Source organism: Ipomoea nil, unplaced genomic scaffold, assembly GCF_001879475.1.
Source record: "Ipomoea nil cultivar Tokyo-kokei standard unplaced genomic scaffold, Asagao_1.1 scaffold0706, whole genome shotgun sequence".
Classification (NCBI taxonomy): Eukaryota; Viridiplantae; Streptophyta; class Magnoliopsida; order Solanales; family Convolvulaceae; genus Ipomoea; species Ipomoea nil.
Window position 1 is genome coordinate 189,898 of NW_017617134.1, and position 14,309 is coordinate 204,206.

The 14,309-nt window shown below is 33.7% G+C and overlaps 1 protein-coding gene across 1 annotated transcript; it reads left to right on the forward strand.

Moving 5' to 3' along the window:
- The first annotated feature begins 4,898 nt into the window (after positions 1–4,898).
- Positions 4,899–6,710, forward strand: LOC109176358 (myb-related protein Myb4-like). The gene is made up of 3 exons (XM_019325800.1): positions 4,899–5,181; positions 5,300–5,429; positions 5,962–6,710. The coding sequence occupies exons 1-3, from the start codon at positions 5,049–5,051 to the stop codon at positions 6,446–6,448; spliced, it is 750 nt and encodes a 249-aa protein (XP_019181345.1). The 5' UTR covers positions 4,899–5,048; the 3' UTR covers positions 6,449–6,710.
- Positions 6,711–14,309: the final 7,599 nt, after the last annotated feature.

A 14,309-nucleotide genomic window follows, 5' to 3' on the forward strand; every position in this document is an offset into this window, starting at 1 on the left:
CAAAAAATTACATGTTAAAATTGAATGTACGAAATGTCTCATTAAAATCAAAAACATGTAATTTAAATAAATAAAAAAACTAGTTCTCTTTAAATAAATTCTCATATTTATTAAATTTATTAATTTGAAATTTAAAATGTGATTATTAGATTAAAAAAATAATAGAAAGGAATGGGTACTAAAATAATATATGTGTATATACATAATTACATATACATAATTGTATACAGTTATTTATTTAGAGAGTAATGCTACTTACCCCTCCAAAAAAAAATTCTTCTAATCTCTTGTAGACATGACATTTTTTCATTAGATGGTTTAGTCTTTAATAATTCGTAGTGGATCGATTAATTTATGGCCCCCAATGATTATAAACAATGTCATTTAAGATAATTTTAGGAGGGAACATAATATTTTCCTTATTTATAATATTTGCATTAATATATTTATATAGTCAATGTTATATATACTTATACAGACATTCGTGTGCATTATAAAAGGAGGGGTAAAAAGAACACCCAATTTGACTATCACATGCAACAAGTTTTGTTGGCATCCAAATTCCAAAAACAAAAAACAAAAAAAAAAAAAACATTCTAACGTATAACATTTTGTCTGAACTTAAATAAATTAAAGAGATAATTTTTTTTTTCTCTTAATAATAGTGCTATATATTTTAATTTATTCCGTATAATTAATAATGAGTGAAAATTTTAGAGTATTGAGCTTAAAATGTGAGCCAGCCTAATAAGTCAGGAAAGACTTGAAGGAGTGTAGAACATATTATATATAAATATAAAATCTACAAAGGAATTTATCAATTTAGTCTTTTAATTGAGATAAAACACTGCACATGCTATATGTTTCAATTTGATATTAAAATCAACATCATGTCAAAGATCATGGATTCGAATATAATAATATAACTAGTTATAATCTAGAAGAGTAGTCATAATACAAGTATACAACTAAGGTGGGGAGCCCCCGGAACAGATCTTTGCTAGCATATGCATGTTGTAAATTCGAATCCTGTACAAGCCATTCAGACTTTGAATCCTATGAATTTGGTTTTGTAGTGGGTACTAGTGTACAAACATTTGAGTGATTTACCTCATCTATCCCTCTCCCGAACATGAACGGTGATCGATCGAGGTGTTGGGGGTTGGCCGGGTTCAGCCACTGCTCAATTCGAGACGTGGCACTGTGACTTACCATGGAGGGATGTGATTAAATGGTTAATGTTCACATCACATACTTATCACCAATTGATTTTATGTAGGATATGACAACCAGATAGCCAAAAAACGGAACTTTGTGGTTAAACGTGCTTGACTTACAACAGTCACAGGATGGGTGACCCCTTGGAAGTAAGCATAACGCAGCGGAGATCCATCACTAGGCACTATCAATTGGTTTCAGAAGTTGGTTGCGGTAGTTACAACTATCACATGGATAACCCTCTGAAAAGTAAGCATAATGCAACGGAGATTCATCACGAGGCACCCTCAAGTTTGCTAAATGTTATTATAAGCATATGTATTTTTTTTTTTTTTTGGGGTGGGGGTGGGGGGGGGGGGTGGGGGGGGGGTGGACATATAATTTGTTAAATGCTATTATAAGCTGCTCTCTGTTGACAATCAAAATCCAATTTATTATGTACTGAACAGACAAATCATAAGTAGTTACTTGCAAATATATATATATAGCCATGCCAGGTATTCTTAGTTATCATCAATAAGATTTAATTTGTTTATCATTTCACCATTGAAACTCATATAAATGTCCAAAATATATGTCAACACTGTACCATCAACTTCTCTTAAATGGATAATATAATTAGTTTAACTCCTCTTTACTTTTAGTTTGTTAAAACCTGCATACCACTTTTCTAATTTAAGCAGAGGTCTCTAGTCAGATTCGAGCTCTAAAAATATAGACATCTTAAAACCTCATGTTTTGTTGTCCTTTGAGATCCTAGCATAAAGTGTGTACGGTGTGTAATTTTAGTTGACTAGTTAATAAAAATTGTGGTAAAAAAAAAAACACTACACTAGCTAATATGCAATGTTGCAAAAGGCGCTAGTCGGGCGCCTAGCATCTAGGCGGCCTAGTAATCCGAGTATGTCGTCTCCACTTATCCTACTCAGAGCTAGGAGTTGTATTGTTAGACTGTTATAATCTCTCAAATTAGTCAACTGCATATATTAGATGGTTAGTTGAGTACATGCCTGGAGAAATATAGAAGAGGAGTTGCCGAGTAGGCAAAAAATACCACACGCCCGAGTTGAGCACCAACTTGGTCGAGTTAGGCGCTCAACTCGGCCGAGTCGGCGTCTAGGGTGCCTAGCCAGCCAGTTAGTCACGTCAGCCGACTAGGGCTGAAATCGCCTTGGCCTAGGGGTGCCTAGCGCCTAAACGGCCGTCTATGCCGATTTTTACAAGACTGCTAATATGTGTATTTCATGCGTTGGTACGTACATATAGATTCAAACTTTCAGAGTCATGTTTAAGCAACTTAAACCTCCCCGTATTTATTAGTAGTTACAAAATATTTTTAATTGTATACTTGTGGTATTAAGAAGAAAAAAATGATGCAAAACTATGTAGTTAGTCAAACATGTTCAAAATCCAGTTACTGCGAAAGGACGTGAGAGGGAGAACCGTGCCAAATTTTATTATATGATTTGTGCAAGTTGGGCACTATAAATAATTGATGTGTTTTAACAAGGCAAGTTGTGAAGAAGTCGTTAGTGAGTGATGAACATTTTTGACATACTGTCTGTTGAATATTTTTTTTGAGTTGTATGAACAATTCTCCGTTCCCATTGCTCGTGGCGTTTACCAATTCACTTCGTGACAAATTCTTATCCATTTTATAAACCTCCAGTCCGTACAAATTTTAATTGGGCACTTCACCAATTTATTAAAATATTCAGAACTTGACGAGTAAATTAAAAGATACTTTTTATATTTTATCTCAATAAAAAGTTTATGGACAATCTCAATAGTAATGATTTTTTGTGGTTGTTGAGATGCCAACTAGGAGAGAGGGGAGGGAAAGAGAAGAAGGAAAAAGAAGAAAAATAAAAAAATAAAAAGCACGTCTGATGCAAAAAGGGGAAAAAAGCATTTAACGCGCCAGCCTACGTGTACGGTGTACGCGCCCAACTCTGCAGACTTTGTGCAGTTAACGTGCAGAACTGCATCTCTCTTCTCCATTTTCTCTCTCCTGGGGGACCACAAAAAAAAAAAAAAAATCTCTTGCCGGACAACCTTGACCTTCCCTCTCCACTCTTCTTTCTCTTCCACATGACAAAAAAGACTGCCAAAATCATTGAAAATCCTCCTATTGTGGTTGCTCTAAGTTAACAACTAATGAGCGTAGTAATACATGGACACATAATCTTGTGCACATGTACGTATAGTTAGCCAAATTTAAAAATTTGTTTCGTGTCAATTAAAAAGTTAAAATGATAGTTGAATTACATATTTATATATTACTCCGTATATATTACATACTCAATAGAGTATATCTTTTAGTGTTAGGTGATTTCGTTGTGAATTTGTGTTTGTTTCTTTCAAGTTAGATAGGTCTTCCATCCGTCTTTGTTTTTCTTGTTGTGTTTGTAATAAATTTATTGTCTAAAATATAATGAGTTAATACAATTTTGCTCGACACAATTAGTAAATAATGTATTACAATATAATTACGGAGTAATAATTATTATTTCTTCTATCTTATTTATTATTTATTGGTCAAATTATTAGATTTCCTTCACTAATTTCCCTTAAAATTTTCTTAATTTAAATATCATGTTACTATTACTTTTAATCTAATTTCTAAATGTATAAACTCTATGTGTTAATGCTAAATTTAATGTTACAAAACACACACACACACACACACACACACATATACATATATATATATATATATATATATATATATATATATATATATATATATATATATATATATATATATATATATATATATATATATTGTCAGGTTTCTATGCAGACAGAGTTTCTCGTGCGGTCCCTAACCATTAGGTACGCATAAATACACCACGAAGTGCTCGGAGATGCACTATTAATTAGTTGCGGTGCATTTTTTTGTGTGTGATGCATTTGTTCATTTCATTCTAGTTCATTTCTGAACAGTGTGTAGTACATTTCCTAATATAATTGACAAAAATTAATTTCTAATTAATATTCATTTCCTAATGTCTTACTATATTAGATTCATTTTTAATTCTTCAACAGGTAAAAAAGTAAATATCAATATGTACATCAACTAACCAACATGCCCGGCCCTCCAATGCTTGTGCCCACAACAAGACCAAATTCATACCTTACTTTTTGATCATTTACAAGATTCAAACCTCACACTTTGTGACTATAACTAACAAAGTAAAATTTATAAACTTATTTTTATACGGGGTATTTATTAATTATTACAAAAACCACTTATTAACTCGTAATAGAATCAACCAATTCATAAAAAATAAAATTTTGATAAAATTCTTCACACCTAGCTATTGCTATTATCAATAAATTTAATATTTGAATCAATAATATTTACCTATATATTGCCCTTGAGAGAATTGTTCCTAATAAATATCAACTAAATTAATCTAATTCCGTGATATGCAAATACCAATTAATATAAAAATAATACTTGTATCTATCCCCATATAGTATTGGACCCTTCAACCTACACAACCGTGTATGTATCTGACCTGTATTTAGAAAGAAAAAAAAAATTACTTGTATATTTAATTTCCGTATTGAGAATTAACATTTTTATATTATGTAATATAATAATAATATCCGATTTAATTTCCTGGAAACTGCGAGCCAGGCCGGGCATGGAGAAGTGAGATGTGGGATCCAACAAAGCCTTTAAAACGTGGAGTGTTTGTGAGGATAAATACATCTCCCTCTTCACTTCCTCCATCGCCAAATTCTGTCACCAACAAATTAAAGAGCGCAGAGCAGATAAGTAAAGTGAATCAAACTCAGAAAAAGTTGATTAATTATTTAAGATGGTGAGAGCTCCTTGCTGCGATAAGATTGGTGTGAAGAAAGGGCCATGGAGCCCAGAAGAAGATCAGATTTTGATCTCTTACATTCAGAGAAATGGCCATGGCAATTGGCGAGCTCTTCCCAAACAAGCTGGTAAGTATATATGCTTTACATTCAGAGAAATGGCCATGGCAATTGGATAGATATATGTTGTAGTTTACTTAATTATTGTGTTCTTTTGGGTGTTATTAACTTCTCTTATTTGGTTTAGGATTGTTGAGATGCGGCAAGAGTTGCAGGCTCCGGTGGATAAATTACCTTAGCCCGGAAATAAAGAGGGGAAATTTCACCAAGGAAGAAGAAGACGCCATTATCCACTTGCATGAAACGCTTGGCAATAGGTTAGTTCAACTTCACATCAATATAATGCCTTCCTTTTTTACAAGAAAAATTCACAGTACCTGTATAAGGTGTATACTGGATAAATCTCACCTTGTAACACTAGTCGTCAAAAGAATACAAGAAGAGGTAAACCAATTTTTCATAGTCGATCCACTCAAACCAAAAAAGGTCAATAAATTACTCTCACTTGAAATCGAACTGTCAATAGCTGATCAACTTGGCTTCTTATTCCAATTGCCTTCCTTTGTATACATACATACAACACCCACATTCATACACAAAGACAAGAATCAACTCCCCCACCTCCACCCCGTCTTCAAAACCCCATTTTTTTAATGCTACTGACTCTTGTAGTATCTGTTCATAATTACTTTCTCAAACTACTGAAACAAGCCAATAACGTCTCCATAGAGGCTTGAACTCACAACCTCTCATATGGTCTTCATTCTTCAAAACCTCATATTATATTGTTACAATAAAGTAATTAAGGTGATTATCTTATGCTAATTACTTTGTGTATTATTATTGCAGATGGTCAGCAATTGCTGCAAGATTACCAGGTCGTACAGACAATGAAATCAAGAACGTCTGGCATACCCACTTGAAGAAGAGGCTCTCAAACTACGAGCCCACCAAGAAGCACCCAACAAAAACTACTACCGCCACATCCGAAAAACATTCCGACATTCAACATGGTACGGGCCCCACCTCGCCCCACCAAACCTCCAGCAGCGACGACATGTCATCGTCGTCGTCGGCGACAGATTCCTCGGCCATAACGGAAGATCCGGCAATGATTAAGCTGGAAAACGCTGATTCAGCGGAAGGGTTCGTGGAAATTGATGAGAGCTTTTGGACAGAAGTGCCAAGTTTTGGGTCCACAGTTTCCAGCCTGGAAAACTTTATGGAACAAAGTGGGGGGGATATGAATATGAATATGATGGTGGAGGATGACAGGGACTTTTGGTACAATCTTTTCGTGAGAGCTGGGGAACTTACAGAATTATTAGAGTTTTGAGGGCTAGTTTGCAAATTAGAGGTGTATAGGGGGGTGGGTATAATATTTAGGGGGCATTCTTGACCGTTAACTCTCTCCGGGACAGAAGATTAATCTGAAGAAAGATAGGACATACGAAACCAACAAAACTTTTTAAGGTTTTATATTCTTTAATTTGTTTTTCTTTTTCTTTTTAACAGAAGCAGATAATATTGTATTGAGTATAGACTTGTAATAATGTTTAATAATAATAATAATATGAATCATTCGTTGTACGAGCGCTTCTATTAGCAATTATGGTGGTATTTTTAGCTATCTAAATATGTCAAAATGTGAACATTATGAGGTAAAACTATGAAGAAAAAAAAAAACATTATTCTTAAAATTAAGGATAAAATATAATCAAATTATTAGTCAAAAACTAAATTGAAAATATTACCATATTAAATTCTAAGTTAGAAATTAACTCAATTTATGTTTGGGTTGTTATTCATCCCAATTAAACTATCAAAGTATTTGGGTTGTTATTCATCTTTTATTAGATTATATCCAATAGCATATCAGCTCATGAATTAGGTCAATAATATCAACTTAAAACTTGCCAATGATTATATGGTTTACTAAGGTCCACCTGTCCAAAACGGTGCACTTTCAAAGTACCATGATTAATAATCACGTTAGTGGCGCAATTTCAAGGTAACATAGTTAAAGGCATCCCCAACAAAGGGATTTTGCACAAAATTAAGGGAAAAAATGGGTATGTGGAGGAGAGAGAAAAGAGAGGATTGGGATGCTCCTGCAAGTTTGGGGTTTTGGGTAGGTTTTGTCAGTTTTTAATTTTGTTTTTTATTTTTTCTTTTATTTTTTCTCTTTTCACTTATTTCTCTTTCCTAATCCGTACTATTGATGATGCCCTAATAACCACGTTAGTGACGTCGTTTCTTCAAAGATAATGTATGTAAAAAACATTAAAAATATTTTGTCTTGTTTTTCAAGTCATTCGTATTCTTCACAGAACTTCTCTGCATCTCAAACAAATCATAAATTCGCAAAATCACAAAGCAAATCTCTTCTATTGAAGAATATCAACTTGCTGGTTCAATTTGAGTATAATAGTTTTCAATGAGGAAAAAAAATACAAGAGTAAAGGTGAATCTTCATAACTTTGCTAAATTTTGTGTTAATAACAACATTTTTTTTTTATATATGAAGGAAGGGTACACCCAAGAAGAGGTTTAAAGTTTACAAAGATATATGCACATTGCGCCAACTAGGAAAACCAGCCAAGTCGTTATCCAGAAGCTCGCCAATCTCATCCGGAGGGTCGGTCAGTGAGAGTAGGCCATAGTCATGATCAAGGGCCAGTTTTGCTAATGCATCAGCTACTATATTCTGTTCCCGAAAGATGGGACTGACGACCCATGAATCCAGGTTTTGAAGCTCCTTTCTGCAAGCCTCCAGCACGTTATGAGCAGCAATACTGGGAGACGAGAGCTGAGTAAGAAATCAATTGCTTCTCGTGAATCAGACTCAATGTGGATTTTTTTGAAACCATGAGCAATAACAAATTGAACACCTTTCAGAGTTGCCCATGCTTCAGCCTCTAAAGGAGTACAAATGCCGAGTTTAGCCAAGAAGCCCATCTTCCATTCACCATGTGAATCTCTAATCACCCCTCCACACCCTGCAAGATGTGAGTGGGTAGACACAGCTCCATCTATGTTCAATTTAACAAAATTGGCAGGAGGTTTAGCCCAGCAGAGTATCTTCCAAGCCATTGGATTATCAGGAATCTTAGGACCTTTCGAATTTGAGAAGGCAACACTAAACTCGTTTGATTGGGAAAGAATCCAGGAGACTTTGGAGTGGAGTGGTTTGGTAGAACCCTTGAATATGGCCTCATTACGCCACTTCCACAGCCACCAAAGGGTGGTGGCAAAGAGAATGTTGTCATTATATGGCCTTCTTCCGTCACCTTTCATGGAGAGGCCTTTGTCCAACCAAGCCACAAGAGGGTAGGTGTCGAGAGCTCTCATGAAGCAGCGGATGTATGGCTCTCCAGACGTCCTCTGCAAAAGGGCAGAAACGAAGGACATGATCTGCATCCTCGGCTATCACTCCACAATGCCAGCAATTCTCATTATCTGTTAGGCCACGTCTCATTCGGTTATGATTGGTCAGAATTCTGTCATGCCTTACAAGCCATAGAAACATACAGATCCGGTTCGGAAGCTTCAATTTCCAAATATTATTCCACTTTGCTGCATCAATTTCTACTGGAACATTCATGGCAGTCGCATAAGCTGAGTTCACAGAGAACTTACCGTTAGCCTCCATACTCCAGATGGCTCTATCGTTCGCATGGAAGTCTTCGTGAAGGACAAATGTTGCCAATCTGTTAAGGGTCCTTGCTGGGAGAACTTGGTCAAGGAGATCCCATTTCCAGCCCACTCCCGCTGTCCAATAGTTTGCAACGGTGTTGTTTAACACAGAGGGAGCTAATTGTTGTACAGCAACATTAAGCAGTGGAGATTCTTCCAACCACACATCTAACCAAAAGCGGGTGGATCTACCATTACTTACATGCCATTTGATTCCTCTTTGAATGATCGGTAGAGCCCGGAGTATCCCTCTCCAAGCATTGGAACTGCTACTTTTCATTTGCCATGAAGTCAAGACCGAAGGTTCAGCTTCGTATTTGGATTTAAGGATCTTAATCCAAAGACAATCCTCCTCCTAAAAAAGTCTCCACGCGAGCTTAGCTAAGAATGCCAAATTCATTATTTTGAGGTTTTTGATGCCCAATCCCCCATTTGATTTGGGGTTTGTGATCACATCCCACTTCACCAAGTGGCATTTCCTTTCTCCCTCCGAGCTGCCCCAAATGAACTCTCTAATATGCTTTTCAATAGAGTCGATGACCCCTACCGGAAGCAGCATGGACTGCATAGTGTAGAATGGTATGGCCGATAGAACCGATTGGGCCAGTACATGACGTCCAGCAAGTGAAAGCGACCTGGATTTCCAACCAGCTAGCCGTGACTGAATCTTACCAAGGATATTGGCAAATGAGTCCTTGTGTAGCTTGCCATGGATTGAAGGGAGCCCAAGATGATTGCCCAATGTCAAGACTTTCGGGATACCCAGTGAGTCGGAAATATGCCAAGACTTTCGGGATACCTAGTGAGTCGGAAATATTCTGTTGGACCACGGGGTTGGTGTTAATAACAAAATTTGAACCAATATCTACAAATTTAACATAAATTTAGGTTACTTTGACTCATGATGCATCTATAGTTTATAGTTTATTATGTAATTTTAGCCATGATTTTATGAACCTAAAGAACATATATTATGGAGATAAAACGAAGTGAATGTCAGCGTACGATGCAACTATAGTGTGTAGTTTATGTGCTTTTAGCCATGATTTATGAACCTACAGAACACATTATGGACATAGAACAAAGTGAATGTCATCGCATATGATGCATCTATAGTTTGTAGCTTATATACTTCTACTCATGATTTTATGAACCTAAAGAACATAAAACAAAATGAATTAATATTAAGTCACTAAGATATATATTTATATTTTAGATATTGTTATATATAATTAAACAATAAGACCTTCACAATAAGTGTAAAAAAATATTTAAACAATATGTTATATGTTATCTGATAAAAACAAAACTCATTTTGGGTTAAATGGGAACGTTATGCTGTGCACGTGTTATGTGCCTACCTTGCAAGGTGGCCACAGTTCTATATTTCTATATCTATAATTTGATTCATAATTTCTATATAGTTCCATAAAATTTATACTTTAAATTCATAATTTCTAAATCATAGATTAATAATTTAAATACAATAGATTCATAATTTTTATAGAGTAGATTCATAATTTCTATACTGCAAATTCATAATATCTATACAGTAAATTCATAATTTGTATACTATAAATTCATAATTTCTAAACTGTATAATTATCAAATTATGAACATATAGTTTTCTAATTTGTGAAAACAGAGTTCAACAATTGAAATCTAAAGAATAAATTTTATGAATCTACAATATAAAAATTATGAATCTACAGTATAGAAATTATGAATATGAAACCGTGCCCACGTTGGCTCACAGCATAATTTGCCAGTTAAATGAGGTCTGGCAATTTTCAAGTGAAATCACAACCCAATAAAAGTCAATTTTACAGTACTAAGCAGCCCAGAAAAAAAGATAAAGGAAATCCATTTAGCCCATCTATAAAATGTAATGGATCAGCAGCTGAAAGCCTGAAACCTTGCATTGCTTCTTTGCAGCCCCAAAGGCCAAACTAGCAGGCTTTATGCAGAAGCAGAAAGTGCAGGGCAAACCAGTTATGGAGTTCTTCTTGGTTTGATTATGTTGACATGTATTGTCCTGGAAGTTTTGGTAAGGCAGAAGAAGTTAAGGGCCGTTTACTAACTGAAAATTTCTAATCCAGCACCAACCTCTTGCTTTTTGTAATACATCTGATGGAAGTTTACCGAAAAACTGTTAGTGCTTGCACAGCCCAGCTGGAGCTGATCAGAGCATGGTTTTTCTGGAAAAACATAAAAACTTCTTGAACACGCATTTTCACTTCTTATCGAGCTTTAAAAGCATATTTCTCTTGTTAGTGTTTGGCCCTGCAGAGTAGATAAATTCAAACAAGCACTTAAGTTGCACTTTATAAGAAGGTTTGAATTTTATTGCAACCAAAGTATATGATACTATGGTAAGTAAGGATAACCACAGACTACATATTACTTTATCAAAAAAGTTAATAAAAAAATAAATTTTTTTTTAAAAAAAAGAGAGATTAAATATCAGTGAGTGCAGTCAAAGACTCAAAAGGGATTTGCCTGCATCATTTACACTACAGCAAAGTAGTAAACCCATTTTGCTATTAACAAGAAAATAAGAGAAAATAAATCACTGCAGTCTTAGAACATCACACTAAGCACCTCATTGAACAAAATTTGTTTAGATGATCTGCTTTAGAACCCTACAAAGAAACTACTTCTCAATGCCCAAAAATGGAAGAACCCTACAAAGAAATCTAGATATCCAGATAAACAAGACAACATAGAAGTATTTAGCATTTCCAAATTCAGTTGTGTGTGCTCTTACAAGGGGAAGTTCAAGGAAACATAGTTTCAACTTCAGTCTAGAGTACGTAAACATTTTAAAAAGAAAACACCACCTTTAATTCATTTTAAAAACTCTGAAATGAGTTTAACATGTGTATAATCAAGGATGAAAAATATATGTTTTCTCCTCACATACAAAGTGGTTATAAGTGGATCAGCAACAAGGTTTGATCAATGCAAGGGAGTAATGGTGGCCATTATAATGTTGGGCGAAGTCTAGATTGACAATCAATGCTAGAAAGCAATCCACGCCTTTTTCTCGCGACCCATCACCACCACGCTTAAGCAATTAAGCATGGTGAGTTTGGTGTAGAAGAGGTTGCGAACGTCACAATGCATCAACTTAAGCAAGGACAAGGGCCCTCTACTTCATCTCATTACCACCACCATTTCTCCCTGCTCAGACCTTTTACATTTTGCCATCATTTCCATTTTCACTTCAAATGCAGCAACAACAACAAAAAAGCTTTTCCATACTTTATCAACAATGTCCATAAAAACGAGTCTACAATGCAAAATAATATACCAAATCAATTATTTGTACTTGTAAAGAAACACAATTCAATGTTAGTCCAACAAAATCCACCACGAAAATGCAAAGTAATTCAAGCGAGAAAGGCCAAAAGCTATCATTTTGGAGGTCAGAAACTAATTTCGGTCAGAATATATGCAAATACGTAATGAAGAAGATAAAACCTTCCATGATATCGCTCCGCCGGCGGAATCTGAAAACTGTGTAGAATGAGTTTGGAGAAACGCGGTAGAGGGGGAAGAACATTGCTGAATTGGCGGAAGATGAAGAGGCAACAGAGCTATTTAGATTGTGGGTGAAAGGAAAGGCTAGGGTTTGTGGACCTCATCACGTAAATTGGGCTGTTAGCTAGCAAGCCCACCAATTTGAGTCTTTGCTCAATTTTTTTTTCAAACTCAACAAGAAAAAGGAAGCCAAACACCTTGTGTTCAGATGACATATAATGACATCTCCCATGTGAGATGTTATGAGATTGAGCCTCGGGTTCATTACGAGACACACACCAGCTAGCTCTTATTTTCTTTTCTAAATATTCAATGTGACTCAAAAAAAAAAATCTTTCTTTGCAAGAACTTTCACTATTTTTCTCTTTGTAACCTTATAAAATTATGACAAAAATCTTGTAAAATAACTCCTCTTTTGAGAGGTAATGTATAAATATTTGAAATGCAAAATAAATTGTGTTTTATCAATGTGATATTTTGAGGTCAACTTCAATAATACATATGTTAATAAAAATATGTATCGAACATAATTAAAGTTGTAAACATTGATCATTTAATTATGATAATTATATTTAATTACAAATATATTTCAATGCTAACTAAAATCTATTTAAATAACATTGGGGCATAACTTACGAATATATTTCTTAATTAGATGACATATTAAACAATTTTGAAATGACTAGTTTACACAATTGTAATGGAGACATTTTAAAATATTTGTACAATTTATTTCATTGTTTTTTAAAAATACCTTAATAGCAACAATCGTTTGAAATATTTATGTTACCAAGTTTGAAATGTTCACGGTGTACAAAATGAATAAGAGAAAATAAATTTAAATTTAAAAGATTAAGGGGAAGTATTACTTTATCAAAATTTGTAATAATCTACTATACTAATATATATATATATATATATATATATATATATATATATATATATATATATATACTAATAAGAGCCCAAGAGAGTTAGGCCTATAATGGATAGAAAAAATGGCGGTTAAATTTTTTAATCAAATGAATGGCTCAGATTGATCAGATTTTTATTTTTCCTTAAGATTTTCTAATTTATCCCTAATGAATATGATTATCCGTTAACTTTTCTGTTAAATATTATACTTTTCGTTAATTTCTGTTAGTTCACCGTTAACTTACTCATTGATTTCAATAAGAAAGGTCTTAAGTTCGAACCTCATCCCAATCAAAGGTGGCATAATTAGTACTCTATTTTACTCTTATTAAATTAAAATAATAATTTAGTAGCCACAAAAAAAATAATACATATGCATTTATTTAATTTAGAATTACGTGTCTATAATGTCTTTATTTAAAAAAAAAAAAAAACTATTCATTATCAATAAATTAAATAAGAAAACCAATTTCATTAGTTATATTGTCTTTATTTTTCTCTAATATAAAAATTCTTTACGTCCAAATTCATCAATTGATTATATTCTCTACATTGTCCCTGCAATGTCTTTATTAAAAAAAATTATTCATTATCAATAAATTAATTAAGAGAAATAATTTTATTAGTTATATTGCCTTTATTTTTCTCCAAATTAAAAATTTTTTACATTCAAATTCATCAGTTGATTATATTCACTACATTGTCTATTATCCTTTTTTTTGTGCACTATTTTTAAAATTAAATATCAAAGTTATAATACAAAATAATGCTATATATTTATTTACTAAGTATTTTATTAATACCATGAAAAAATTTAAAAAAATATAATTAACAAAACCAACCATATTAACTACTTTGAGGGATTTGTTGACAAAGAGAGTATTCAAATCACACAACAAATTGAAGTGAGAACTATCTCGCAATGTCCTTGTTTGACAATCAGCAATTAGCGAATTTGACCAGCGAATTATATCAACGGTTGGTAAAAAGATATTTGAAAAAATTAGCTGTTTAGATTAACATGTAAAATGACCTAAGGGTAT

Excerpts from the sequence above, each read along its gene's own strand:
- LOC109176358 (XM_019325800.1), top strand. The coding sequence starts at position 5,049 with ATGGTGAGAGCTCCTTGCTGCGATAAGATTGGTGTGAAGAAAGGGCCA. Across the intron at positions 5,182-5,299 it reads AGCTCTTCCCAAACAAGCTG|GATTGTTGAGATGCGGCAAG; the intron begins GTAAGTATATAT and ends TATTTGGTTTAG. Across the intron at positions 5,430-5,961 it reads CATGAAACGCTTGGCAATAG|ATGGTCAGCAATTGCTGCAA; the intron begins GTTAGTTCAACT and ends TTATTATTGCAG.